A 26,820-nucleotide genomic window follows, 5' to 3' on the forward strand; every position below is an offset into this window, starting at 1 on the left:
TCAGGACACCAAAAAGCAATAGAAGTTGTCTCAGGCAAAGTCTTTTAATTACTAATTCAACCATGGCAGTATTTGACTTGATTGTGTATATAAATAGATTAGATACTTTCGTACCAGGTAGTCCTTGCAGTAAGACGACTGACAAATTTAAAACTTGGAGCCTTCAAGTAGTAGTTTTTTGAAAAGCCATGCGTAGAAGCCCATTTCCCTTAAAGACTTCCCAACTATCTACACGTCTTTAAGTAAAATGCGTGCACAAAATTAATAACCAGGAAGGAACCAATTCCAAAGAGCAAACATGCCTAGAGCCAGTACAACTCGTGAGAAGGAACCAATGCCAAAGGACAAACATGTGTATAGCCAGTACAGTTTGTCCTCAAACGTCAGAAATCCATATCAACCAACCATCCTGATCCAATCAAGCTGCAACTGTAGAGCACATAAAAGCATCATTATTTTATATTGGATGAAACCAAACTACAAATTATCACATCTAAAAGGCGTGAGACATGAGGTGCAACCTCTCAAACAAAGTAGAGCCCAGACAGTTCTAGAAATAATCAACCTCTTTCCTTCCTTTCTGTACCTGAAGAGACTTGTAATAAAAGGTCACTTTCTCATCAATATACTCACTCGTATGAAGCCACTTTCATGGATTTCATGTCCATCTACATACCATTTTTTACTCATAAGGTCATGTGCTCTGAGGATTCTCTTTGTAAGATGAGACGAGAGTTGGTAATGGCAGCACTTTAAAAGCTTCTTCAATATCTTGGCATGTCTTCGGGACTGTCCTTATCCTTTTGGAAAACCTCAAAAGTAACACTCCCAATTAAATGGACATATTTGTCTACAGCCAGCAGCACTATAAAATGCATTTGAGCTGACTCTTTACTGACCAAATCAAGTGAGAAATACTGTGACCTCATAAATCAAGTGAAAATAGTTGACCAACTTTCAGCGGACACTCACCCTCAGGTGAAAGGAATGGATCTATAAGAGAAATCATTTATGCAAAGTGTTGTCTGTGCATTTATGTACCCAAATTAAAAAGAAAGATGCTGAGGACTGGAAAATGATCTGGTACATGCAGTACGCCACAGGTATTACAGCAGTACACGAAATTCTGGTCAGAGTTCACGTCCCTTAGTGTGCCAAGTAGGTGATCATCAAAACAGCAGAGGCTGCAGGGTTCTCACATACAAAGGAAGAGAGCTTTGATCAGCACCTGAAATTGGAGGCCAATCCACAACAATTCAGATAGCAGATCTGAATATCCAGTATAAACATGATACAGCCATGATAATTTGCTAATAATTAACACGAAATGCTGGAATACACATGCCTTGCAATCTACACATGTAAAACATGGTCGATGTTTACGCTTTTATATCGAGGAGGTGCATTAAGCTTCTGCAATAAACAAAAGCCATTGTGAACACGGCTGAGTTAAATGACTGGAACTTCAGATATAGTCAGTCCCATACAGCTTTGCTACTAATTTCCAGTCTTTGCTTTCTCTACAAGAACTATCCGTCCATTCCACTCAGTTTGATCAAGTGCCTTGATTGCAGCATCAGCATCTTCGTCTTTTTCAAGGGACAGAAAACCAAAGCCACGAGAATCCCCTGACCTGGATGGAGCATGAAAATTTAACGTATAGGCAAGAGTTGTAAGTTAGGTAAAAGAGATTAAATAAATACTTCACTTTTAGATAAGAGTCAGATGAAGAAATACAAAACAGATAGATAGACACTCCTCATTATGTGCATGACGAGTTTTACCTCTTGCAACGGACGATTCGGACATCAGTAACACGACCAAATCTTGAAAATTTTTTTTCTAGGTCCCGTTCAGTCGTCATTGAGCTAAAACCTGCGATAAAAAGGTTGTTTCCAGGCTTCCCAATACCTGTAGTTCTGTTTGGGGGAGGCGACCAGGGGCGTCTAGGCGGGCGATCTCGCCTTGGTCGGTAACTGTATGGAGGTGACCGACGACGAGGTGAATACCTTGACCTGATAAAAGGAACATGTTAGAAATCTCCTTTCCAACTTCCCTCCATCCATATAACATTTCTTATGCAAAGCTCAGGCTTATTATGCTTCACTAGGGAGATAAGAGTATGTTCGTTACTTGTCACCTGGTATGTTAGACTGCAACAGTGTGGGAACACAACCAAGTGTGTAAGTTGTGTGGGAACACAATCAAGTGCGTAAGTTCTCATAATCAAAGGATCAATCGTGCCTCTTTGAAGTCCATCATGCACATGTTGAGAAACTCCCTTCCACTCACCCTTTTTCTCCTATTGGGTTAAGAATATGTGGTTGTTGAAAACCTCTAGTGTGTCAAGTTCCCAAAGGTGTCTTCAACTCTTCCCCACATGCGCACAATGTGAAGAAATGGTAAGAGATTGCAATGGAGACAACAGAGTGTTTACAACAAACACTAGCAGCAAAAGAACTCAAAAATCAGAGAGCATGTCTGAATGACGATGAATGAAATAAAGATACAATGACTTCATGCCTCCATGTCTTTTGGACCAGGGCTAAGGAGAGCGAAGGAGTCAATGATGCCAGAGTGGCTCAAGATGACTGTGCTGTCCCAAAGCTCCTTTTAGAGATGGGCACCAGCACTTGTGGAAGGAGGAGAGGAGAAGATACTTACAGTATCCCAACTAATGAAGGGCAGCAGCACCTCCACAGGATACCTTCAAAGGAAGGTTAGCAAACCATAATTTCTAAGGGTTTCTGAAACATGAGGAATGAGACAGGTTTCAAAGGTTTCATACAAGTTTCATACAACATCAGAAACTGGTTTCATTCAAGATGAAAAAAGACCATGAAAGTTTACACACATAAAATATGATTCATGTAACATTGCAAACAGAGATAGATCACGATTCATGATTCTATACAATCCAAATGAACATTCAATGTAACATCAATATTGACATGCATCATGGTCCATTTTCATCACCAACATAAACTTTAACTACAGAAGAAGCCATCAATGTATGCACACATCATGGATAAGAACTCAAAACACATTTTTTAGGTAGGGCTTTTTTTGAAAGTTCAAAGTAGTTATTTCATCCACTTATGAAATGCTCAAATATGAAATGAATTCCCTACCATTATGAAATAGGTTTCTTGGCAACTATTGTTGTAGCAACCTATGGGCAGCTGTGGAGGGAGTGAAACGTACTTGTCCGAGCAGCAGGATGTGTCAAATGTGGGTGCAGGGATGGAAGCATAGAAGACTCTGCTGTAATAGACTGCACAATACAAGAGGGAAGAAAAAACAAAAGAAAACAAAAGAACATTGCAAAGGGAAACTCAGATATGTGCTCAGGAAATGGAATCCATATAGCGAACACACAGACAATCGCATACAATAGTGAATCACTAGCTGCGTGGGCATTGGCACCAGCTCCCTCAGCTCCCTCTCTCCAACAAGACCTACACTAGAATCTGCAAGTGATCAATGAATGACTATGGAGAAGGGAGCCTAAATATATGGCACAACAATATGCCAAAATTATGATCACATCAGACAGCAGTAAATGCCAAAACCATCATAATAATGACACATTAAAAATGCCTGAAATCCCTACAATGCCTGGCCCACTAAATCGCATGCCCAAACTCATTCATGAGCTAACAAAACTCCTAACACCCTCTCTTAGATCATGGGTGATCTGATACAATACAATAATACAATGACAATGATTTATCATAGTCCATACAACAAAGACCACTAGAACAAAACCCCGAATACCCAAGCAGTGGGTGATCAAGCCAACACCAAGGTGCCTTAGACAAAATATGATGTCGATGTCAATCGTACCAAAACCTAAAAATAGAGAAGAACCATAACAGCTCTTTGTGCCTGTTAACAATGCCTCACAATAGCATAAATGACCATCCTATCAAGAATGCCTCGAAGCATACATGACCAGGGATTCCCCAAACTCCCAAAGTGTCCCCTCATGTGAGCTCAAATTACAACCCGATCTTGCTCTCTCTCAAGAAATAACTCATTATGAACCTAGGAGTCAATATCAAATACAAGAGCATGAAAAACTGAAAACCCAAATGCTGAGTACAAAAATGTAAGTAGCAAGAGCATTAAATGCAGTCGTGTTGCATTAAAATATTGCCGAAAATAAAAAACACGGACCCCAGCATTAAGAATGTAGAAGAGTGAAGGCGGAAAGCAAGCTCAAAACACCCACAAACTAGTCACACACACTACAACAAACAAATAAAGGCAGATCAGCACCAAAAAACTAAGGACAGAGTGTCCACAGCATAAACCGCACCCAAAGCCCAAACACGGATGTTTCATACCATGTCAAACATGGTGCAGTGATGGAAGCGTAGAAGATTGCTGGAATAGACTACACAGCACAAGAGAAAAGAGAAAACAAAAAAATAAACAACACTACAAAGATACCCAAGAAGGATTGGGTTGGGGTTTTTTTTTTTTAAAGGGGGGAGTCCAACTCCGCCCTCTTTTACCCAAACAGTCCCACCCCCAAAAAGTCAAACATCAAAGCAAGGGTGTGATGATAAACTCCTCAAGGACCTACCATTATTGCAAAGGCAACAAATAGCTTCTTTTGAATAGCCCCAGTGAGTGGATCTTATATTGCTTTTAAAGGAAAGGAATAAACGACGATTCCCATGAAGAACAATCATATGGCAAGTGTGTTAGTGAGGTGACGAAAATCATAGATAGCGAAGATGGGAGCAAAACACAATTCTCCATAGCAATCCAAGATAGGAAGAAGAAATAGTAGGTAGAGACTTGAATCAGCTTGAGGTGCAGAGAACCCAACGAAAAGTAAAAAGCACTCATACCATAGTTGGAACTTGGAAACCTAAGAGGATAACAATTGCCAAGGTGATCACCAAAGATGCCTAAAACTCAACATCAAGCAAGACCGTCTTTGACCATCAAATTGGCATTAGATATCATCAAACGCCACTTCTCTAGTGTCCCCAACTTATCGCCAAATGAATAACCTAGACTAACAATTGGCACTAGATACCACCAAGTACTTATGTGACGTAGCTTATAGCAACTTTTGCCTTTGATATCCCATGATTTCCTCGGGTCCCAAGCTCATAAATTTACTCTAACCCCAGTTACACCTCACATGTGCAACATTTACTTAACCATATGATTAAAAATCATTCCACATGTTAAGAGAGGTTTCAAAAATACATGTCCTCATGACATTAGACCTCTTTAAAAATCCATGGCTCTACTCAAGACAAAACCTAACGAATCCTAGGTGTCCATGCCAAAAAATGAGAGCAAAGGCCACCACTCTCTGATGGAGTATAAATGTGTCGCAATGACTTGAATTTTTAACTTGGTGCTCTTTAGACACTTAGATCATACACATGTGAGATTAAGTTGAAAACTTGAATGTGTATCACGGTGATAAATAATCCTAGCTTGGGCACTAGGGGATATTGGTAGAATTTATCATCATGTGCTCATGGGGTACCTAGGACAAATCTTAGTTAGGGACACTGAATTTCCCCTAAAAATGACCCTTGCTGCTATGGGGGTTAGAGATTTAAAAGACTTAATGTCCTAAATTGAGATTTGCAACATTGACACTTTCAAGTTCAAAGACTAAAGAATTTAAAATTGAGATTGGACACCATTGAATGTTATTTTAATGAGAATATGGTCAAAGCGCTATATGGCTCAAATTCGCACATGGATCGATTGCATGTAAGTATACCTTCCATGTTGGGCTCTTTTTCTCCCATTCTAGGCTATTTGGGACAGATCTAAGAGCGTTGAGAATCAAACAATGTACTAAAAGAGCAGTCACGCCATCAAAACAGCAAAGAGACCTAATCTACAACACTTGCTAGGGATGGAACCACAAGGCAACTGTTATCCAAACATTTCTCTCGCATGAAAGTCGAAGAATTTTCTCTAATTTGCTGGTCATAACTTCTTCCCCAAGATATCTGCAATTTCTTAGCACTGATTTGCTAGTACAGCTCTGAATTTCTACAAAAATCAAAGTTCTCATCTATCTTGAGAAGTGTGCCATCAAATTCCAGCCATGCAACAAAAGGATTTGCTGGAATTCTAAGAAATTAGAACAAACCTAACAAGGATTGCTCATTCACGACCAAGATGACTCACATGCAAGTGTAGAAGATCCAATTCGTGCATGCCTTGCTTCTCTCCCATCTCGACTTGATGCATGTGTTGTCTAGTAAAGGAAATTGGAGATTTGAGCCTTAGATTTAAATGCCATTGTGTTGTGGTTGCTAATTTACTAAGCTCAATGGGTAATCAACAAGAATTACAGATTGCATGGTAGCAATGGAATGTGTGCATCCATGCCTCCATTGATTCAAGAAGGTTGTTGATGTTAACTCAGCCCGCAAAAAGTAAAATAGATGAGATTCTGGATCTATAGGTGGGTTAATTTGCATTCCGTGAAACAACAAAGGGGTAATTTAAGGCTTGATGCTGCTAGTCATTTAGACCATGGATGCAAATGTTCAAGACTCAATTTGCTGCCCACATGTGCTTGTAATCAAGAAGCAACTTGGGATTTGATGCAACTAGTTATTAGAGACCTGCATGCAAGTGCTCAAGTCCCAATTTGTGCTCAAATGCACATCAAATCAAAGAGCAAATTGAACTTGGTGGTTGTTACACTTATCATACTCATGTAACAACTCTTCAGCTCTAGTGTGAACACTCTCTTATCCGTCAAATAAATTTGGGGCTTTTGTAAAATTTGTCCAAATCCATCAACATCGAGGCCAATTTCATTATCTATACTAGCATTTTGGGACATTAAAGCCTTCTCAACCACAAATTTTTCTTCAACATTGTCAATTGTGCACAAAATTTTAAGTTTGTTTAGCGTTTTCATACTACTACACGTTCAAGTATACAATTGGCAGCTATTGTTGTGAAAATTCAACTATGCATAGCAAGCAATGGCAAGCCAAAATGACTTGCCAAATATATTTGGGGACTCCAACCAATTGGATGGCACAAATTATCTAATAAGGGTATACATGACAAAGCATATTTTCGTTGCCAAAACTTTGGGGCTATTTATCTAGCTCTAAGGTTAGACAAGTATGTCCTATTGCATAGAATGTTGCTGGTTCATCCAGTCATTCACTATCACAAGTGGATCTCCCACTCCAACTACTGCTTCACTTCCCACCATTGATTAGTTGAGATGGAATAGAAGAGATGTGCAAGCATATGCTTTGATTGCACTGTCGATGAAGAGATAGGTTATTCCCCACGTTCGGTCATGCACAATGACCAAGGATGCTTGGGATAAACTTACTTCTTCCTATTAAATGCACAATGAGGCTCATGCACCCTACTTGCGTAAACAACTTTAGATGGAGAACATGACTAAGGTTGATTCACTGGATGCCTACATTACACATGTAAAGGATGTAACATCGCAGCTTGTAAATATTGATGATATTATTATTAATGCTTCTCTTGTTCTCTAGTCTTGGTTGGCCCACTTGAGTACCAAAGTTTCACCACTACACTTTACTTGCTTGCAAAAGGAGATGATAATGTATACACATTTGATGCATTGATGTCATTGTTGCAAGAAGAGCAATCACCGATGAATCACTCTAACATAAACATGGAAAATCAAACATTTGTAACCAGTCATAGGAACAAAGGAAGGTCATGGTGGCAGCCATCCAACCCAAAGGGCAAAGGGCAAAGGCAAACCAACCTCTTCTATGAACTCTTTAAGCACCAAGGATAAGGGTGTCAATTTAAAATAATGTACTTGTTGTAAGAAAAGGGGGCATATCATTGTTGTTGAAAATTCAACAACCACAAAGGATGCAAGTTCCAACAACACATTTAGCAAGTTTGGACATTGATCAATCTTATATGCTTTTGTTATGCATTGCTCATATGATCCTACTTCTCAAGCACATGGCTTATTAGTGATTGAAAATGGTAACACATTGTATTTTGATAATTGTGCGCCCAATCACATAACTTTCTTTCTTGACTTGTTTGCATCATACACAAACAAATGTACAAAAGGGGAGATCAGGTGTATGTGCAAATAATGTTTTGTATGCAATCCAAAGCATTGGACAGATTTCCATTGTTGCAATAGATAGAAAAAATATCGTGCATTCAAAGGTTTTGTATGTGTTAGGCATAAACATAGTACGGGGGAGTTTCGAAAACGAGGGAAACGGAAACGGGAAAAAGTGGAGTTTCGAAGTTTCGGCCAAATATTGGAAATGGGGAAACGACGTTTCGGATTGTACACTAAAATAAATACAGTATTATGTGGGTATGTAAATATATCAATGCATACAACAACATGTATCCAAATTTCATATAAAACTTTTCAATCCATGTCATATGATTGAAATCATAATTCATTACACATGTCACGACTCACGAGTGAAGATTGAAGAGTCAAGACTCAATGGTTGAAACTTAAGACAACTTAACACAATTAAGACTCAATTTTCAAAACTTAAGACAACAAATGAATTATAATATATGACTCATGAATCATCTATGATCTAAAGAGCAATGAAGACTGACATCAAGAACAGTGGAGATTGACATTAAGAACAATGGAACAAGAATCAAGACACATAATAAGTGAAATCAAGATACAATGATACATGTAACTACGTCATGTGAATAATCAGTTAAAACTCCAAAGTCCAATGAGCATTGAGCATTGTGTACTAGTCTCTAGACTCTATTAACTACTGAGTAATAAGTATCAATAACAATGAACAACTGGCAACTATAGTCTGGACAACAATGCCCGATGTCTTTATTGGGAACGCATGCCAACTTCCAGGTGGTTTTCATGCGTGTTACACTCCCCGATTTCTGCAATCCAGAATAGTTGCACCACCACTTCTTTGATCCACCAGAGCCCTCATATCCCTTGATTGGAGTGACGTGTCTTCAATATGGATCCAGTGCCATGATTAGCCTTTAAGTAATGGGGAGAAGAAGAAGAAGAAGAAGAAGAAGAAGAGGAAGAGGAGGAGGAGGAGGCCGCAGCGGCGGGAGTTGGAGTGTCCGAAAGGGACCGCAGGATGCCAAAACGTCGGTCTGCCGTTTCCATTTCGGTCCGAAATGGCCCGTCCGTTTCAGCAGCCCTGAAACGCCGTTTCGGGATACTATGGGCATAAAGAAGACTTGCTTTCAGTTTCAGGCATTGCATGTGCTAGTTTTGTGGTTAAGTTCCACTTTGATCAATGTAATGCATTCTCGATTACAAGTTGATGCCACCATCATGGATAACACAGTTGTGGCATGCTCCATTCAGCTATCTCAATTACAACAGTTTGCTTCGCTTGAGAAGCAAAAATATGATGCTTGATCTCCTTCCGTTGAAAGCGCCTACTCATTATGTATGTGAGAGTTGTATAATTGGCAAAATGTATTATGTTTCATTCATACTTACAAGGAAACGCATTTTCCGAGTAGAAAAACTAAAAAACATGTAAGAAACGTTTCTTAACTTTTTGAGGTATTTCTTATACATCAAAAAAGGGTTAAGTGGTCAGAAAGTGGCGTTTTGGCCCAAAAAAGTGTGCCCTATCATGAAAGCACATTTTTTCCTTGCGAAAGACAAAGAAGCATGAAATGGGAAATGGGAATGGAAATGGTCACACGGATGCCAAACCTAGGGAATTAAAACGTGGAAACATGAATGGCATTAAAAAAGTTAAAATTCATTTAAAAATTTTAATATTTCACTCATAATTCATGTGGAGTGTTAAAGCCAAGGTATATAATCCACAAGGACAAATCATTTTAACTTCAAAGATATCACACATCATTCTAAAACTAGTCACTATAAATTGAATTACAACTTTTAAGGCTCAAGAGTCAAGCTAGTCAATTATAAAACAATGAACAATGAACTAAGGTAAAAGAATATCCCAAAAAATGCTACAAATATGAAGTCTGATCCCTGGTTGCATTCTGTCCATGAAAGGATCCATATAGTACAATCCATCCAATCCGATCGGACGTGAATAATCCATCCAGTTTTTGTCCCTTTTTTTTTACTTGGTGTTCAAAGAAAAGTTGTTTTCTATTGTACCCTTTTGCTCTTTATCCACATTGACCTCTACCTATACTTTACTTACCACCTCTTCTTCTACCTCTCTCTTGCAAGCTCCTCTATTTTTCTGTCTTCTCCATCCACTTCTCTCTAGACTCTACCTTTACGTCCTCCTCTTCCTCTTGTATCTCATCCCCTATAGCGCTATTTCTATTTCCTCTTCCTTTGCATCCTCTTCTTTCCCTTACCTTGTCTCTACCTATATCTCTATATTCTATCCGATCGGACGTGAATAATCCATCCAATCCGATCGGATGTGAATAATCCATCCAGTTTTTGTCCCTTTTTTTTTACTTGGTGTTCAAAGAAAAGTTGTTTTCTATTGTACCCTTTTGCTCTTTATCCACATTGACCTCTACCTATACTTTACTTACCACCTCTTCTTCTACCTCTCTCTTACAAGCTTCTCTATTTTTCTGTCTTCTCCATCCACTTCTCTCTAGACTCTACCTTTACGTCCTCCTCTTCCTCTTGTATCTCATCCCCTATAGCGCTATTTCTATTTCCTCTTCCTTTGCATCCTCTTCTTTCCGTTACCTTGTCTCTACCTATATCTCTATATTCTTTTACTCCTCTTACAATGCCTAAGCCTCTTTATGAAGCCTTCTCATTATACATAGCTCCCTTAAGTCTCAGCCTTAAGTTTCTTTTTGTATCTACTATCTACTACTTTTTGTACTTGCCACTTGGCACTTGTGACTTGCTATACCATGATCCATCATTGCAACTAGCTTTTTTTCTCAATCCATTGTACATGTCTCCAATCTTATAAATAAATTTGGATCTTGAAAATTACTTGTGACTAGAGTTTTGGATTTACATTTTGTCTCAACCTCTCGCTATGGTCATGACTCATCGTTGAAAATTAAAGCAAAGGTATTTGTGGTTTGTAAACTGTATTAGTATTGGATGGATAATACCTTGTGATACTATATCTCACAGGTAGCGACTCTCATATTAATAATTTTCTATGTATTTTCTAATAATCGTATGAAACATTAGATTTTATCGGAGATTTTTTTGTGTACATTCGGTATCATACTAAGTCCACGGACTAGATGGATTGGACAAATTGTACTTGACTACCCTAGTCTAATCTATAGACCGAAGCAAAATGCGACATGCCAAACTAGCCCAAATGGACAACCGCAAGACTGCAAATACAAAAATAATTTGACATGGCACAACGGCCCGAGTGTTATCAAGATCATATACATGTGTCATGATAAGCAAACTAAATCAAAGATCATTATGATTTGAGGCTTCTCTAGTTGCTCTTGAAGTGCCACCCTCATGATCATGTGTACCATGAACTAAAACACCTTCCTCAACATCAACATGTGTCTCCTCTTTTTATTGCATCTCCCACTCTATGAATGGATCGGGCTTTGCTATCATACTATTACATAACATCCTTAAATTAACATGACAAATACTAGATTGTTTGCTCTCTCCACACCGATACCATTCTTCTTCTTTGAAGCAATGTGACTGTATATGCTTCACAATTGCCCCAAACAAGAGAAACTAACTCACTAACTCAAAATACAAATGGCTAGCCACTGCAACTCAAGACCATCCAAACCGTCCTTCCACCACAAAGCTGCCCCAATCTTGCAACAATCCTTCTGTGCATCCCCACAACCAAAAAACCCTTGAAAGTTCCTATAACAAGAAAGTTGGTCTTTGATCTTTCGTCTAGTACCGTGAGCATGCACTAGACGAGACAATATAAGTCTCCATACATCCATAACTACGGTTTATCATCTGATCCCAACTCCTACAATTTTTCATTTAACCTATCCATAGCCTCATATACCTTGCCAATGCAAGGCTACATAGCATCCAAATTCTCAATAAATGCACAATAGATGATACCATAGCATCTATCCACTTTACATCATCCCAAAAAGTTGAGTTATTTGCTTTTTCCAAGCATAAGATACCTATAGGAGTATCTGCCACTGTTGATGAAATAAACTCATTAGTAAGAAATAACTGCCTCAAGGCACCACTGTATTCTCTCAATCTACCTAGCATCAAGAAGTTAAAGGCAACCCTAGTGAGTATTTTAAAAGCATCTTCTTGAACCTTAGAGAGAACTTATGGCGGAGAAACTCGTGATTCAAAACAAAGCTAACCATTTGAGCTCCTTGCTCTATGATAGGTACAAACCATGACAAGTTACCAATATCCTTCAATAGGTTATTCAAGCAATGAGTCATACAATATGAAACTATAATATGCAAATGATATCCCTAGATGATAGCACTTACTAACCTATTTGCAAGCTCTCCATCTGCAACAAATCACACCACATACTCTGGGCCAATAAGCTCAATATTTGTAACCCACTCTATTGCAAGTACATCTGCCAACTTTCTTGTCCCTGATGCATCATGAGAAAATACGAAATATATCTCCCCATGGAAATAAGCAACCATGCCATGAATGGATCACCTCCATGCAATCAATAAAACTCCCTATTTAGCCCATAGGCTCTTTCTAGTCATTGCTAATTACTCAATAAGCCGCTTCTCCTTGTCCAGCAAAGTGGTGCATAAGGTCTCTAATGATAGAAGCACATATGATTAAAAATACTCTCTAATCTTCTTACACATCAATTTAAAATACTCTAATCCAGATACACAAAATTGAATGTAGTCATGATTATAAAAGCAAGCCATGGATGTATCCACCTTTTCCTTCTTCTTTGGATCCCAACTAACATTAGGTGTACTCTCTCTACATGCAACATGTGGCACTATTGATGCCATGGCCAATGCAAATCTTGCAATACATGTGAAGGTAGCACTTTCTGATACTAATCCTACTCTAGACACATCTGATGGGGATAGTGTCACAAGAGTTACACGATAAACTACAACACGTCGTGGCCTAGACGCAAGATAAGCTTCTTGACCTATTGCACAGCCACGAAGCTTCCTTTATTTCTCTAAGGTCACATTAGGACAAAACTACACCTCTGAATTTGGCTCAATAGAGATGAGCTCGGGCCTAATTACGCATAAGAGAAAACAAGTGGCAATTGATATTCCAAATTGACATTTTTAAATATTTAAGAAACTTTGCAAAATTAAAATCAATGAAAATTCAAAACTGGTTTACCTTGTTGCTCCACTAGTTCACTTGTATGGGCAAAGCTTGCATGTCCATGATCAAGATCCTCCATCACTCAATGGGCAATCCGCATTTTCCCCTTCCCACCATGAACAATCATCGAACGTTCCTCCACCACTAACACGATGAGCCGCACGAGATGAAGCCATTTCAAGGCTAAACACTGAAATAAAAATGGCTAGTTACTATAGGTGAGAAGAGAAGGGAGAACTTAGAAAAAAGAAAAGAGAAGGATGGCGAAGAGAAGTGGGAGAAGAAAGAAGAAGGAAGAAGGAAGAGAGAAGATTCAAGAGGAGAGGACTGAAGCGACTAGCCAAAAAGAGAAGGATGGAGAAGAGAAGAGTGAGAAGAGGGAAGTGTGAGAAGAAGAAGAAGAATAAGAAAGATAGAAGAGGAGAAGAAGGAAGAGAGAAGATTCAAGAGGAGAAGGCTGAAGCAACTGGCCGTTGCCTATGCAATAAAAGCGTGTAACGTGGAGCATGGAGTCTAGCCACTAGCGGGCAACATGGACGGCAAAGGCATGGCATACCATAGGAGCAAGAGCAAGAGCGCAACATGTAGCATTCGAGGAGAGAGAATACAAGTGGGAGCGAGCGCAAATCGAGCAAGCAGTCAACCTAGATAAGTTGGTGTCACGTACCATTTCCTATCCATGTTACTAACAAGGAATACACACATTCCCTATCAAAAATAAGGCACGAAATGTCCCACCCAACAAGGGCATTCCCTACTACGTTCCCTATCAAAAAAGGGACATGGAACATCCCGCCCAACAAGGCACGATTCCAGGCACAATTCAAGTAGAAGCGGTACTTCGGTATCCTGGGGGTTGTTTTGGCTATTTCCTGTCACTATGCTGAAAGCACTTGAAAGTGATGTTTTTCCCCTTACAATCATGCCTTGTACTTGAAACCTTGGGATTCATGAATCATGATAGGCTACAGCCCTTCCAATCAGTCTGTGATAGTTTACACTATGAATTTTGAAATAAAGAGCTTATGATAGCCTCTTCGAGCTACAAGATACATCAGCTCGTACTCGTAATGCAACAAGCACAAGCATTGCTATAGCTACTAATGAGGATCTACTTGAGAGCTCCAGCTCTAGCAAGAGAGATGAGGAAAGGAGGAGGAGATTGAGAACAATGAGCAAGACATTCAGCATGAGTCATGACTCAATACATTCTCTAGGACTTAAGATTGACTTTTGGTAATTTTCATAATCCATTTACGTATTGAATATGTGACAAGGTTTATGAGACTTGGACTTGTTTGACACTTTGTTACTTCTATGATTCTATTCTTGTTTGCTACTTTATATTTGCTCTAAAGTGGTATTTAATGTTTCCTTTTAAATGTTATGCTAACAACCGTTGATAATTACGTTAATAGTTATAAACCGAAATGTGATGTAAATGAGGCAACAGACAAGATAATCCACAAACTAATCCCAAAGCCACCACTCAACAAAGGTACTATATACCAAAGGTCAAGAGAGCACTACATATGTTTTTCCATTGATGTAGCAAAAAAACCATCTTCTTTAGACTTTTCATACTCTAATCTTGCAACTTCTTATGCATCAAAAGAGCTAAAAGCATCATGAATTGTTGTTAATCTTCATATTGTATCAAGGGCAACATCCTTCAAAAATAATCCTTAAACCACCATTTTGAAAACAACCAAACCATCTTGCATAAACATCTCCAAATCCATCAAGTATCAAGAGGAAACGTGATCTCATGGCCAAGATCATGTGACACAAATGTAATAACACCAAAGGCATTTATCATCATAAGCAAGTCCAACATAGCCTTGCATAGAAGAGAAAAAAAATAGAGTACCAAGAAAGTTGTCCTTTTCATAAGACATAGGAGGAGACAAACTCATGGGCATCAACAACAAGATTCAATACCCACTTACACACCAAAGGGAATCGAAAAACACATCTTATATAATCGCACTAAAAATATACATAGAAGAAAAAGATCCAAAGATTCCTTGGTATGACAATCACATTGAAAAGATGCATATGGAAACAAGATCTCAAAGATTCCTTGGCATGACTCTTCAAGAAACACACCTTACGATTGTCTTGAAGACAGGACTCTATGTACTAAGACAAAACAACATATAAGATAGTCTCAATTTCCTCCCAAACTTTAATTTTGGTAGAGTGAGAACGCCCAACCATTATATCTAAACTTCAATGGCACATAGGGATATGCCAAAGGGTAACATATGCAAACAAAAGGGGAGATAAGGTAACCTCTTTGGATAGCCAACAACACATTAATATGGACTCTGGAGCCTATTTTTTCTAGACAGCATGACTTCAAGATATAAAGGGTGATATTGTTAGCAATCTAGTCTGCTCGTGTGAGTTGGGATGTGCCACGCATTCTAGACATCTTATGTATTTTTTAGTGTTCATTATGGCATTCTTTAGGCCTATTTATTCAGGCTCCTCCTCCACATTGTCATTCATCCCTTGCAAATCCAATGCATGCCCTATGGAGAGAGGGAGCCAGTGCCAATGTCCATGCAGCCAGTGACTCACTCTTATACACGATTGTCTCGTGTTCGGTATATAAAATTCCATTTCCTGAGCACATCTCTGTGTTCTCCTTTGTCTTCTTTTTGTCTTGTGTTTAGCAATTTATTTCCGCGTTCTTTCATGCTTCCATTGCTACATCCACTTCTTGTATCAAATTTCAAGATCTATGATCCTGCTATTGTTTTCTGCTCATTATAGATCTTCTATTGCTAATCACTCATTTGCCCTGCCTGCTGCCGCCTCCTTCCACACTGGTGACACCTATTTGCTGCAAATCGCACTGTTTCCAACTTCTAAGTTTGCATTTACTATATTAATTGCTCCTATCACCTACGTTTTGATTCCAGCAATCTATGTTTTCAATTTCTGCATTATTTTTTTGTGTTGTTGCTGCATGTAATGCCTGCTTTGTCTGTGTTTCGACTCCTACAGGCTGGCTGATTGTCTTTTCATGTTCTGTTGGCTGTAATTTTCACCTTCTAGGTGTGTTTGATTAGACTTTGTCCCTTTGCAGTAGTTCTTTTGTGATCAACTTGTCTTACGCAGCGTGTAAACTTCCATTAATGCAATGTGTTATGCTTTGGCTGTACTCTCTCTCTCTCTCTCTCCGCTTCTTTTATTTTCTCTTCTTATCCTCTTCAAATGGCTCCCCCTTGCTATTCTACTGATGACAAACTACATGGCCCTGATTACCTAACATGGAGTGCTAATATGAAAGTATAGTTTGTGGAGAGCAGTTATGGTACATTGTTTTTGGAGCTTTTGAGTGTCCCGAGGGCCCCACTCCTCTTCCAACTGATTTTGAGGAGGACAATTATGAAGAAGTTGTGCTCACGTGGGATACCAATGATGCTTGTGCATATTCTGCTTTTCTTTGTTATATATCTAAAGAAGTTCTTCTAGTGGTCACCTCCTGCAACATAGCTTCAAGACATGGGTGAAGCTTCAAATGTTGTACGAGGCTCTCTCGACCATGCATGCAATCACCCTTTATGGACAGCTCCAACAGATGAAGCTTGAGCCAAAGGATACTATTCAATCATTCTTGCTTCATATTACACAAGTACAAGATCAAATTAGTCTCGTGCAATCCGCCCTTCTACAGGCTCACCTTGTGGAGACTGTACTCTACAAGCTCCCTCTGAAGTTTGATTGAGTGGCCAATGCTTTGCATGCCTAGATGTCACCAGTGAGCTTTACCCATATGTCCTCAATGCTACATAAGCATGAGGCATCTTCATGGTTACAAGGGTGGCTTCCATCCCAGTATGGTGGCTAGAGAGGGGTGACAAGAAGAAGTCGAAGGCCCAATGCTATCATAATGGTAAGAAGAAAAATTTATGCAAGGATTGCAAACAATTAGTGGCTTCGATGAAGAAGGAGGAGAAGCAACAGTACGATACCAACTCCTATGCCCAATCATCCACCTCCAACTCCGACTCCAATCCTCCAACCAAGGTGCAAAAGGGATCACCTTCTTCACACCAAGTGAAACCAACTCACCTCTTCAAACCAACTGAAACCAAACTCACCCTAGACAATTCAATGACTCATGTGCCTTTAAACAGGGCATGAATATTTGTCCATCTATACACCTAACACTCACATTCATTCTTCATCATTCTCCCATTCCTTCACTCCATCACACTCCAGACTCGACTCTCTATCACTGGCATCTACACACCTAGCAACGGATATCTTGGTTCATAGTGATATTTAGCATTGTGACACCATACCGATAGGTGACTTCATTTTGGAAGTCTTCTTTACATTTCCATCAACTACAAACACTCCTAATTGTTGTGTTTTGAGTCTACGCAGCTTGGCAACCTACTCTTCATCATCTCCATTGCTGCATTTGATGGTTTCACACATCCCTAGAGTAATACAACAAATCATCAAGCGTTTCCAGCCCTTACTACCATCCCATCACTAGGCAAAGTTCCCAACCATCAGCCACCTTCTACAGGCTGCATTTGCAGCAATTTCAGGCCATCCACAGCATATCTAGACTCTCTTTATCAGCCCTACATGTAATACTTGCGTTTTTGCAATTTCTCATCCCCAAGGGCTGCCCAGCAATTGTCTTGATGAAAGGCATCGCTTTAAAGAGATTTCAGTATGTTCTTCATCTCCAATGGCCTCCAAGAACTACATTCGCTGCATGTGTCTAGACCAGTAGCAAAAAAGTTCCATTAATTATGAATGCATTCCCCATTCATATCATTTCAAAACAGTGTTTCCTCCATGCCTAGCTATCCTTCCCCCAATTGCATGTCATTATTTGTTTTAACTTTTGCATAATTAGTGATCAAATCTTGGTAGCCTGATCTTGTTTGGACTAGGAACCACAAGTGTGTGAAATTTTGATTGGTGTGCTCAAACATCCCATCACCTTCAATAATGCCATTTCACAACCCGATGGTATGCTAGATGAAACTAACTATCCTTGTTGGAAATTAAAGATAAAAGCCTCGCTTGTGCATGAGACCTTGCTTCAAGCATTAATAAGTGCCAAAGATATTCAATTAGACTGCAAACTAAGAATATCAGTTTTTTGAAGTTCCTTGGGAAGTAATGCTTATTCCATTCTAGTATCATATCTTGTATCAAAGGTGGCAGCTCGTACAATCTTCTAAGACATCTAATGAAATATGATAAATTTTAGAAGAGCATTATGATACTCTTTGTCTTTGATTAATGCTCTTCAATATGCATCATGAAATTAACTACGCTTGTTGGAAGTTAAATACAAAGCCATGTTTGTGCATGAACAAGGCTGATTACACACCAAGTGGCATATGCCCACTTCACAACATTGTTAACCACTCAAAAGTATCTATTTAGGAATTGGCCATCTGACATGACATACTGTATACTTGCTAAGCTAGTAAACTCCTTGGCCACTTTTGGATACGGAGTTTTTCCCCCACCCACTTTACAAAGTGATGGACGATGGTGCACTTGTCAAAAGTGGACGCAATGATGGAAGCGTGTGGAAAACTGTTGTAATAGATTGTTGTACACAAGAGAAAAAGAAAAGAGAGAGAAACACCACAAAAGAAAAAAACACTACACAAGGAACTCAGAAGCAAAGAGATGCTCGGAAAACGGAATCCATATATCAAGATATGAGACACTACAGAACTAATGTGAGTCACTGGTTGTGAAGCATTGGTGCCTACTCCTCTTACTCCACCAAAACCAATCATGTGATGAATGATCATAATGACGAATGTGGAGGAGAAGCCCAAATAAATAGGCCAAAATAATGCCATAAATCATGTCAAGTCGGCTAGCAATAAATGCTAAAATGCCATCTTAAAATGCCAAGAAAAAAGCCTAAATTAATCAGAATGATATCTTAGTGCCCTAGCCCACTAAATCACATACTCAGCCATGAACTAACATATCTACTAACACTCTCTCTCACATCATGGGTGATCTGATACAATACAATATACAATGATAATGTTTCATCATAGTACATACAATAAGGACCACCAAAGTAGAACCATGGATACCTACGTAGTGGGTGCACAAGCTACCACCAAGGTCCCTCGAAGGCTCATGCCGATGTTGATCGTATCAACTCTTGAAAATAGAGAAGAATCATAGCAGCTCTCAATATCTATCAACAATGTCTCGCAGTAGCATATAAGACCATCCTATCAAAAATGCCTTTGAACATATGTAACCATGGATTCCCCACCTTTGGCTAGACCGCCAAAGTGTCCCCTCGTGCGCTTCGACTAGGAGACAATCCCACTCTCTGTCAAATAAACTATTCATCATGAACCTAGGGATCAATCCCAACTCCAAGATTTGAATTTGCCAAACTTCGATCGGTGCATCAAGGAAACCCCTCTCTGGAACCTATACACCTCTATATCTATATAGATAAGTTCATCTACCCCATCTTATCACCCTCTCACACTCCCTCCCTAGCACTAGAGAGTTGTGAGGGATGACCCCATCACCTATACTAGCAACGTGGAAGGGAGGCCCCTACAACCATCGCTAGGGCCACATAGATAGAGCCTAAACTTGAATCTAAAGAAGAGGAAGACGCCCCGCGAGAGGCATCACCCATCGTCACTGTTTACACTTGCTCCTATTGTAAAGTTGCTAATGTCTTGTGGTCCTTTCGGAGGTGTCCCTTCTTGCCACAGTAATAGCACTGAGACTTCTTCTTTGGCCGTATAACACCCCTCTTTGAAACTGGAACATCTGAAATACCAAGAGAGAGCATCCTCACAGAAACCTAAAGCTAAACACAACAAGTCTCCAACATAACACTTGTAGATGAGAAAATAATGTTTGTATATTGACCATCAAGAGGAGATGCCGGAGAAGCCATGATGAGGGAGATACAAAGAAGATGAAGAAAGACAAGGGATCTTTAGGGAGAAATACATACCAAAAATATAGGCTCACAAGGATTGATGAGTTCCAAGCAATAAAAAAAGCACATTGAGAAAAAATCAATAGTAACCAGAGTGTAGCGATAAGAACATGACAACTGGATACACATGAACCCTCTCTAAAGCTGAGTAGTGTACCACAAAGTGAGAACACAAACCAAAAATAACCGGAACTAGCCTAAAACTACTCTCACCAGCCCTACACAAGAGCAAACAGCCAAATGGCAAGTGCTGATGAGTAAAATGCAAGCACCAAATACCAAAACGCAGATTTGGAAGGGTCAATAGCAAGTCCCTAGAACCTAAATAGACCCAAACAGCTGAAAACGAAAATGGCAAGCTGCAAAACATTGAGGAAACAAGCCGAAAATGACCAGAACATGGTTGCTCAAGCTCATAATCAATCACACCAGTCACAAACAAGTCCAATCAACAGCAGAAAAGCCAAAACTCTGACATAAAACAGTGTAAAACAGCAACAGGAACAACAATCCTACAATCTGATAACAAATCAGAAGTGGATGCAATGATGGAAGCGTGTGGAAAATTGTTGTAATAGATTGATGTACACAAGAGAAAGAGAGAGAGAGAGAGAGAGAGAGAGAGAGAGAAACACTGCAAAAGAAAATAACACTGCACAAGGAACTTAGAAGCAAAGAGATACTCGGGAAATGGAATCCATACACCAAGATATGAGACAGTACAGAACCAATGTGAGTCATTGGCTGTGAAGGCATTGGTGCCTGCTCCTCTCACTCCACCAAAACAAATCATGTGATGAATGATCATAATGATGAATGTGGAGGAGAATCCCGAATAAATAGGCCAAAATAATGCCATAAATCATGTCAGGTCAGCCAGCAATAAATGCTAAAATGACCGTCATAAAATGCCAAGAAAAAAGCCTAAATAATCAGAATAACATCACTTTTTGCATGTGTAGCCAAACCAAAAAAAAAAAAATATGTATAATATTATTCCCTTTTTTGCAAACTGTATCCTTTTGGTGTGTAACAATGTTGCACCCATGTTTATGTCCACTTTAAAAAAGTGCATGCTCACCCACTTGTTGGATAATAGCATGTTATCCAATGTGTAACCATCCTAACCGCTCTCTAAAATCATATGCAATATTCTATCGAGCACATATACACAAAAATATATACATACATACATACACACACACACATACAAACATACATATGGTATGTGCATCTGTAAATGGGTAATTTTCTTTTTCACTAATATAAGGAAATCTTCTAGAAAAACATCAACAATTTAATCATCCATAAAATTTGATTTATTCTTGCTAGGGTAACAGGCAATTCAACAAATAATGCACGAACATTGAATGCCAGCCCCATAGACAACAAACAAATTTACTAGCTCAATTGTTGAAACTTAATTTGAGTTCTCCTTCAACATTCAAACGAGTAAAATTCACTCAACCTCATTTTCAAATCAATGAGCCATCACAACTTTGTGCTGGCTACAAATAGCAAAGCTGGAAAGCCTTCCAAAAAACTTGCACAACAAACGCAAAACATACGTGTATCTTTGCATGCACCTCTTATCACCGATTGCATGACCTTTTCATTCATTGGAAGAGTATCTTTTAAGAAACACAAATTTAACAATTTTGGTTCTGCAGCTTATCACATCACTAAAGCCTTGGAAGACAAGCCACATGTGCAACTTACAGCAGATTGCAATTCTTGGAAGCGTACTGTAGAGAGTCACTTACTGATGATAATAGCTCCTTCCTGCAGGGCTCCTGGATCGAGACCGTCCATACCATCCCCGGCTATGTGGAGAACGACCTTGTCCAGGTCTTCTTGCAGGTGATCGTGACCTTGAGCGGCCATACCGCCGGTGCCTTCTGTCTATGTCTGCTGCCCGACTATATCTTGCATCTGGCGAGCAAGAAATGTCATGAAGCTTCTTTCCTTCCTCTGTAGCGCTGGTTCCTCGGACAGTTGACCTTCCATCAGGTGACCTGGAATGATCGCGTCTTTTCCTTCCTCTATCAGTGGCATCTGTTCCATGGATAGGCCTGTTTTCAGGGAGAACGAATGATATATGCTCCTTTTCTCCATCATCTGCAACTTTACTACTGCTATGCAGTCCAACAGGCGACCTGGACATTGACTTGCTTCTTATAGGAGATGGTGTCTTCCTTCTGGGAGATTCTTTTCTGTTGTAGAACGAAAGATCCTGTTTTGGTGAAAAAGGCATTCTGAGAAAATCCCCTTCATCACGGGAGGCTGGCATTCTGCTGGTGCTCGGAGAGTGTAGATCGCCCTGCTTGTCGACGGGGTGTTGCAAAAACCTGACATCATCAGGATGATGCAGCTCCGAATCCCTAGGCCTAATGCCATCTAAGTCCTGCTCTGTGGCTCCCACGGGCTCTGAAAACTGCTGAGCGACCCTCCCCGGATCAAACAGTTGTTGAGGAACAACCCTAACGCAAAGTGGAGAAGCAGGGTTGGAATCTAAGTGAGCTCCGGAAACTTGTAGATACTGCTCTGAAGCTCTGCTGGCAATGAAGAGCTTCTCCGAGGAGCCGATGTCGGTGAACCGCAGTTCAGAGAGGCCAGTGGCACGATTACTAACTTCCTGGGAAACCCTAGCGGAGGCGCTGTGGAGGGAGGAAGAGAGCCATGGCTGGTTTTCCTCCTCCTCTTCGTCGTCGTCGGTGGCTTTGGAGGCGGCCTGGTTCAAGTCGAGTTGCGGGAATCTCCTGCTGGCGTCAAACCTGCCAGAGGAGGCTCGCGGAGAATGCAGTTCCATGTCTGGCAAACGCGAGGAGAGACCGAGGGAGAGAGAGCGAGCGATTGTCCAACAGAAACAGGGGACAAGCTCTGTAACCTAACTAGTAATAGGCCTTAGGCTGGCTGAGAAGCATTGCGTTACTGAGACTTTTGCTTCCGCATTTGTCACGTACTTTCCATGGTAAACGCGTCTTCCTAACTTCCTAGGTCTGATAGTCTTAGTGCCACTCTGTCTACTATTTCATGTATGTACTTGCCGTTTCCATTAAACTAGCAGTTCTTTGCTCGCTCTTGCGAAGTATCATTGTGATTGAAGTTTCTCTCGTTTCTTCTTCCCCTAAGTCTTACGATTGGAGTTGGGGAATGCACACACACTCTCTCTCTCTTGTCGTGACTAGTTGCTTGCAAGTATGACTTGCAACTCCATACATGCCATGTTCATTCCTTATATACCTCACCCCTTCTGTCTGTGTCCTACCTCTACCCTCCCCACCTATCCCATTCCAGATGTTTTCCTCCTTCATTTTTCCTCCATTGCCATTGAGAGAGAGAAAGAGAGAGAGAGCCAGTATCCACGACTACATGGTCCTCGTTCATCATGCTCATGTTGTCCTCCTCACCTATGAGCAAGAGAGAAGCCATATCTGTGAGTGACTATGTCCAGCCCATCACACCTCTTTTGAATCAATGATCATCATATGAGAGAGAGAGAGAGGCATGATGCCAATGGTACTCCTACCACTACATTTTTAACAAACACAGACACAAAGATAAAGAGAGATATAGAGGATCTTAGTGGACCCCATCACTACTACCCTCCACATGTCTACAACCAGAATCTTAAAGCCAATACAACTAGAAGCTCCTATAAGCCCCCTAGAACATGTCCACACCCATGCCTCTTTTTTGCCCACTCATTACACGGAGAGAGAGAGAGACTAAGGCTGAGCTCAAAAGCTCTCGCAAGTTGTGTTGACGTATGGGCCCACCCATGCAGTACGAGAGAGAGAGTGTGTGTGTGTGTGTGTGTGTGTGTGTGCATGCATATCCTCCTCCACCCTCCCACAACCAGAAGATGGACAACGTGCACACACACACACACATAGAGCATTGGCAATGGATCGAACAATGACAAAGAGAGAGAAAGAGAGAAAGGATTTGAATTTCCCTCCCTTTTTTGAGTTCAGGTTTTGGGAGCTTTTTGGCACAGGTTTGTGTAGTGGTATAGGTCCTCCCTTGCCTTCGTCTTATCTTTGCCCTCCCTACTTGTCTTGTTCCACATGTCCTCCTCCTTCACCGCCTCTCAATGTGAGAGAGAACCAATATTTGTGGCCACACTATCCTCCATCATGCTCATGTTGTCCTCCTCACCTATGACAAGGAGAGAAGCCATATCCACAATTTCATGCCTAGTGATTCCACCTCCTCTGGGTCAATGCTCATTGTCTAACTCAAACAAAGAGAGAGGTGCTACTAGTGTTATTGCAACCAGTAGATCCCAACATGTTGAGACAAATAAAGAGAGAGGAACTCTACATACCCCATTATGCCACCCCCCCATTTCTCCCCATCAAGATTAGTACTACATAAACCCCTTATAGAAGAGCCAAGCTACCTATTTAAAACCACAATCAAGTAGCCCACACTTCAAAGGTCTTTAAAGATGTTGATTAAGAATACCAACAGGACTTTGGACATTTGCATTAATATTGTACAACAAGGGTTGATGGACAAGATTGCTAAACTAGGAAGCGAGGTCAAGGATTGGAAGAAAGAGAAATTGGCCATGCAACTCCAAATCCAATAAATAAAAGAGGAAATAACTGCCTTGAAAAGCAACAATTGAAAGGAAGGAGAAATACAAGAAGACACAATCTCCACCATCAAAGAGGGGATGTCCAAGGTGGTCATAAAATACATTGATATTAACCTTGAAACCACGCAATAAGTTTCATGACTTTTTGAAGCTTCATGTCAAACTTAATAAAATGCTTATTGATTCAATTACTTCAAATGACACAGCTATGGCTACCTCTCATGTAACATTACATGCTCTCATGAATAACGTAGTGAACACCAATTTATCTCTTCATTGTAGGCTATCTGCAAAGGCTTGTATCTTCATTCATCACCATGTTGCAAATCTACAATCAAAAGTTATGCACTCCCTAGGGAGTGTGGCTACCTTATTATGCTTGTGAAGGTGCAATTAGAAGATGGGTCGACTCCAAGTAAGCTTGGAGTGTTGTCTCGTACTTGAGAACCAAGCTTGTGAAAAGGTGAGATGAGGTGTATTGCTTGGGGTGATAAGTCTGATGGATGACCTTGGGGTGTCTTGCCCTTGATGGGCCCTAAGTATATGTGGTTGGGGAAAGGGCTAGGGGGTTAAGAGTGGAGCCTATTGATCAAGGCCATAGGATGTGCCCAACTTAAGGGCCCCTAAGTGATGTGACAGTGGGTGAACTCTTACTACATCTCCCTTTTTTTTTCCCCCCCCTCTCTTTTACATCATTGGTGGGAGTGGCTTCAAATATATTTCAAAGGAAGTCCGATAGATCTTGTAATTATTGAGAGCTAGTCTTCTGCACCAAGTGGTGTAGTTGGAAGGAAGGGGTGGCTACAATTAGTAAACTTGCTCACATTCACATCCTCCAATAGCTCAAGATAGTGGTGTTGTTGGAAGGAAGGGGTGGCTACAATTAGTGAACTTGATTACATTCACGTCCTCCAATAGCTCAAGGCAATAAGCAAACATCATTATCACTTGAATAAGTGATCTAGCCATGGCATGTCTATCTATCCCTATGTTTATATCAAAGAAAAGGGCGTACGTGTGCCTTCTTCTTATGCTACTCTTCTTTGGTTCAACAATGCAAGGAGCAATTTTAAGTGGTTAAGTTGTAACAAAAGCTAGACTTGGGCATTTGAAAAGTTTGTCACAAATCATTGAAAAGAGTTACCAAGTCTCTTTCTCTAAGTATGAGGCTATCTTCTTCCCATTAGGTGTTAACATTCAAGATAAGAGGAAAGTTGTATCCCCCATGCTTTTTAGAGTCAAAATCAACTCCATGCATTCATGGGTAGGGCATGTAGGTGGGATCTCCTCTCTCAAGGGGCAATGCACTACAAAAGGTGACCCAAGTCTCCATGCTTTTATCCACCACATTTCTTCTCCACTTTAGTTGGGATTCATAGCCTCGCATTGTTTTGGACACATCAAACACTTTGTCATGCTAGTAATCTAATGCTTCATGTTGTCATAATCAAGAATCATATGCTTTATGCTCTAACCATCTCTTCCCTAAATGTGCTCCTACGATGGTGATGATTTGCTACGCTATCCAAACTACACATGCAACTCCTAGGACTTCCACTGTTTTGTCAAAAAAGGTGGTGCTAGAGGCATATGTACTAGCAAAGGTGGTGCTAAAGCCATGTACTTGAATCACAAGCTAAAGGAAAAGGTTTTCTATCCCACAAGCAAAGACAGGGTTGAGGGAACTACCAAAAGGCCATAAAATTATGTATTTAGCTCATGGATAGAACAAGCAATATAATAAGATCTCTTGGAGCATTGTACTTTATGTCCTTATCTCATTAGTTTGTTCTATTCATTTTCCTTCTTTTTTAGTTGAGATGTTTCCATTTGATTTCTTTCAACCCTAGATAGCAATCTAGCTCTAGTACCACTATGAATTTTATCATGATATCAAAGCTAGTTGAGCTAGTTAGCTAGTAAAAGAAGAAGAAGAAGAAGAAGAAGAAGAAG

At 40.1% G+C, this 26,820-nt stretch overlaps 1 protein-coding gene across 1 annotated transcript; it reads right to left on the reverse strand.

The window, feature by feature from the left end:
- Positions 1-1,152: 1,152 nt before the first annotated feature.
- On the reverse strand, positions 1,153-23,259 carry LOC148036309 (uncharacterized). The gene is made up of 5 exons (XM_087678305.1): positions 22,025-23,259; positions 1,785-2,015; positions 1,488-1,633; positions 1,346-1,413; positions 1,153-1,228 (listed from the first exon to the last, which is right to left on the reverse strand). The coding sequence occupies exons 1-3, from the start codon at positions 23,068-23,070 to the stop codon at positions 1,498-1,500; spliced, it is 1,413 nt and encodes a 470-aa protein (XP_087534431.1). The 5' UTR covers positions 23,071-23,259; the 3' UTR covers positions 1,153-1,228; positions 1,346-1,413; positions 1,488-1,497.
- Between the last annotated feature and the right edge of the window lie 3,561 nt (positions 23,260-26,820).

Source organism: Lygodium microphyllum, chromosome 5, assembly GCF_053477565.2.
Source record: "Lygodium microphyllum isolate KBCC chromosome 5, Lygodium_microphyllum_v1.1.10, whole genome shotgun sequence".
NCBI lineage: Eukaryota > Viridiplantae > Streptophyta > Polypodiopsida > Schizaeales > Lygodiaceae > Lygodium > Lygodium microphyllum.

Coding starts and splice junctions, on each gene's coding strand:
- LOC148036309 (XM_087678305.1), bottom strand. CDS start 23,070: ATGGAACTGCATTCTCCGCGAGCCTCCTCTGGCAGGTTTGACGCCAGC. Junction 2,016..22,024: donor GGAAGGAGCTATTATCATCA/GTAAGTGACTCT, acceptor TCCTTTTATCAG/GTCAAGGTATTCACCTCGTC. Junction 1,634..1,784: donor CGAATCGTCCGTTGCAAGAG/GTAAAACTCGTC, acceptor TGCTCCATCCAG/GTCAGGGGATTCTCGTGGCT.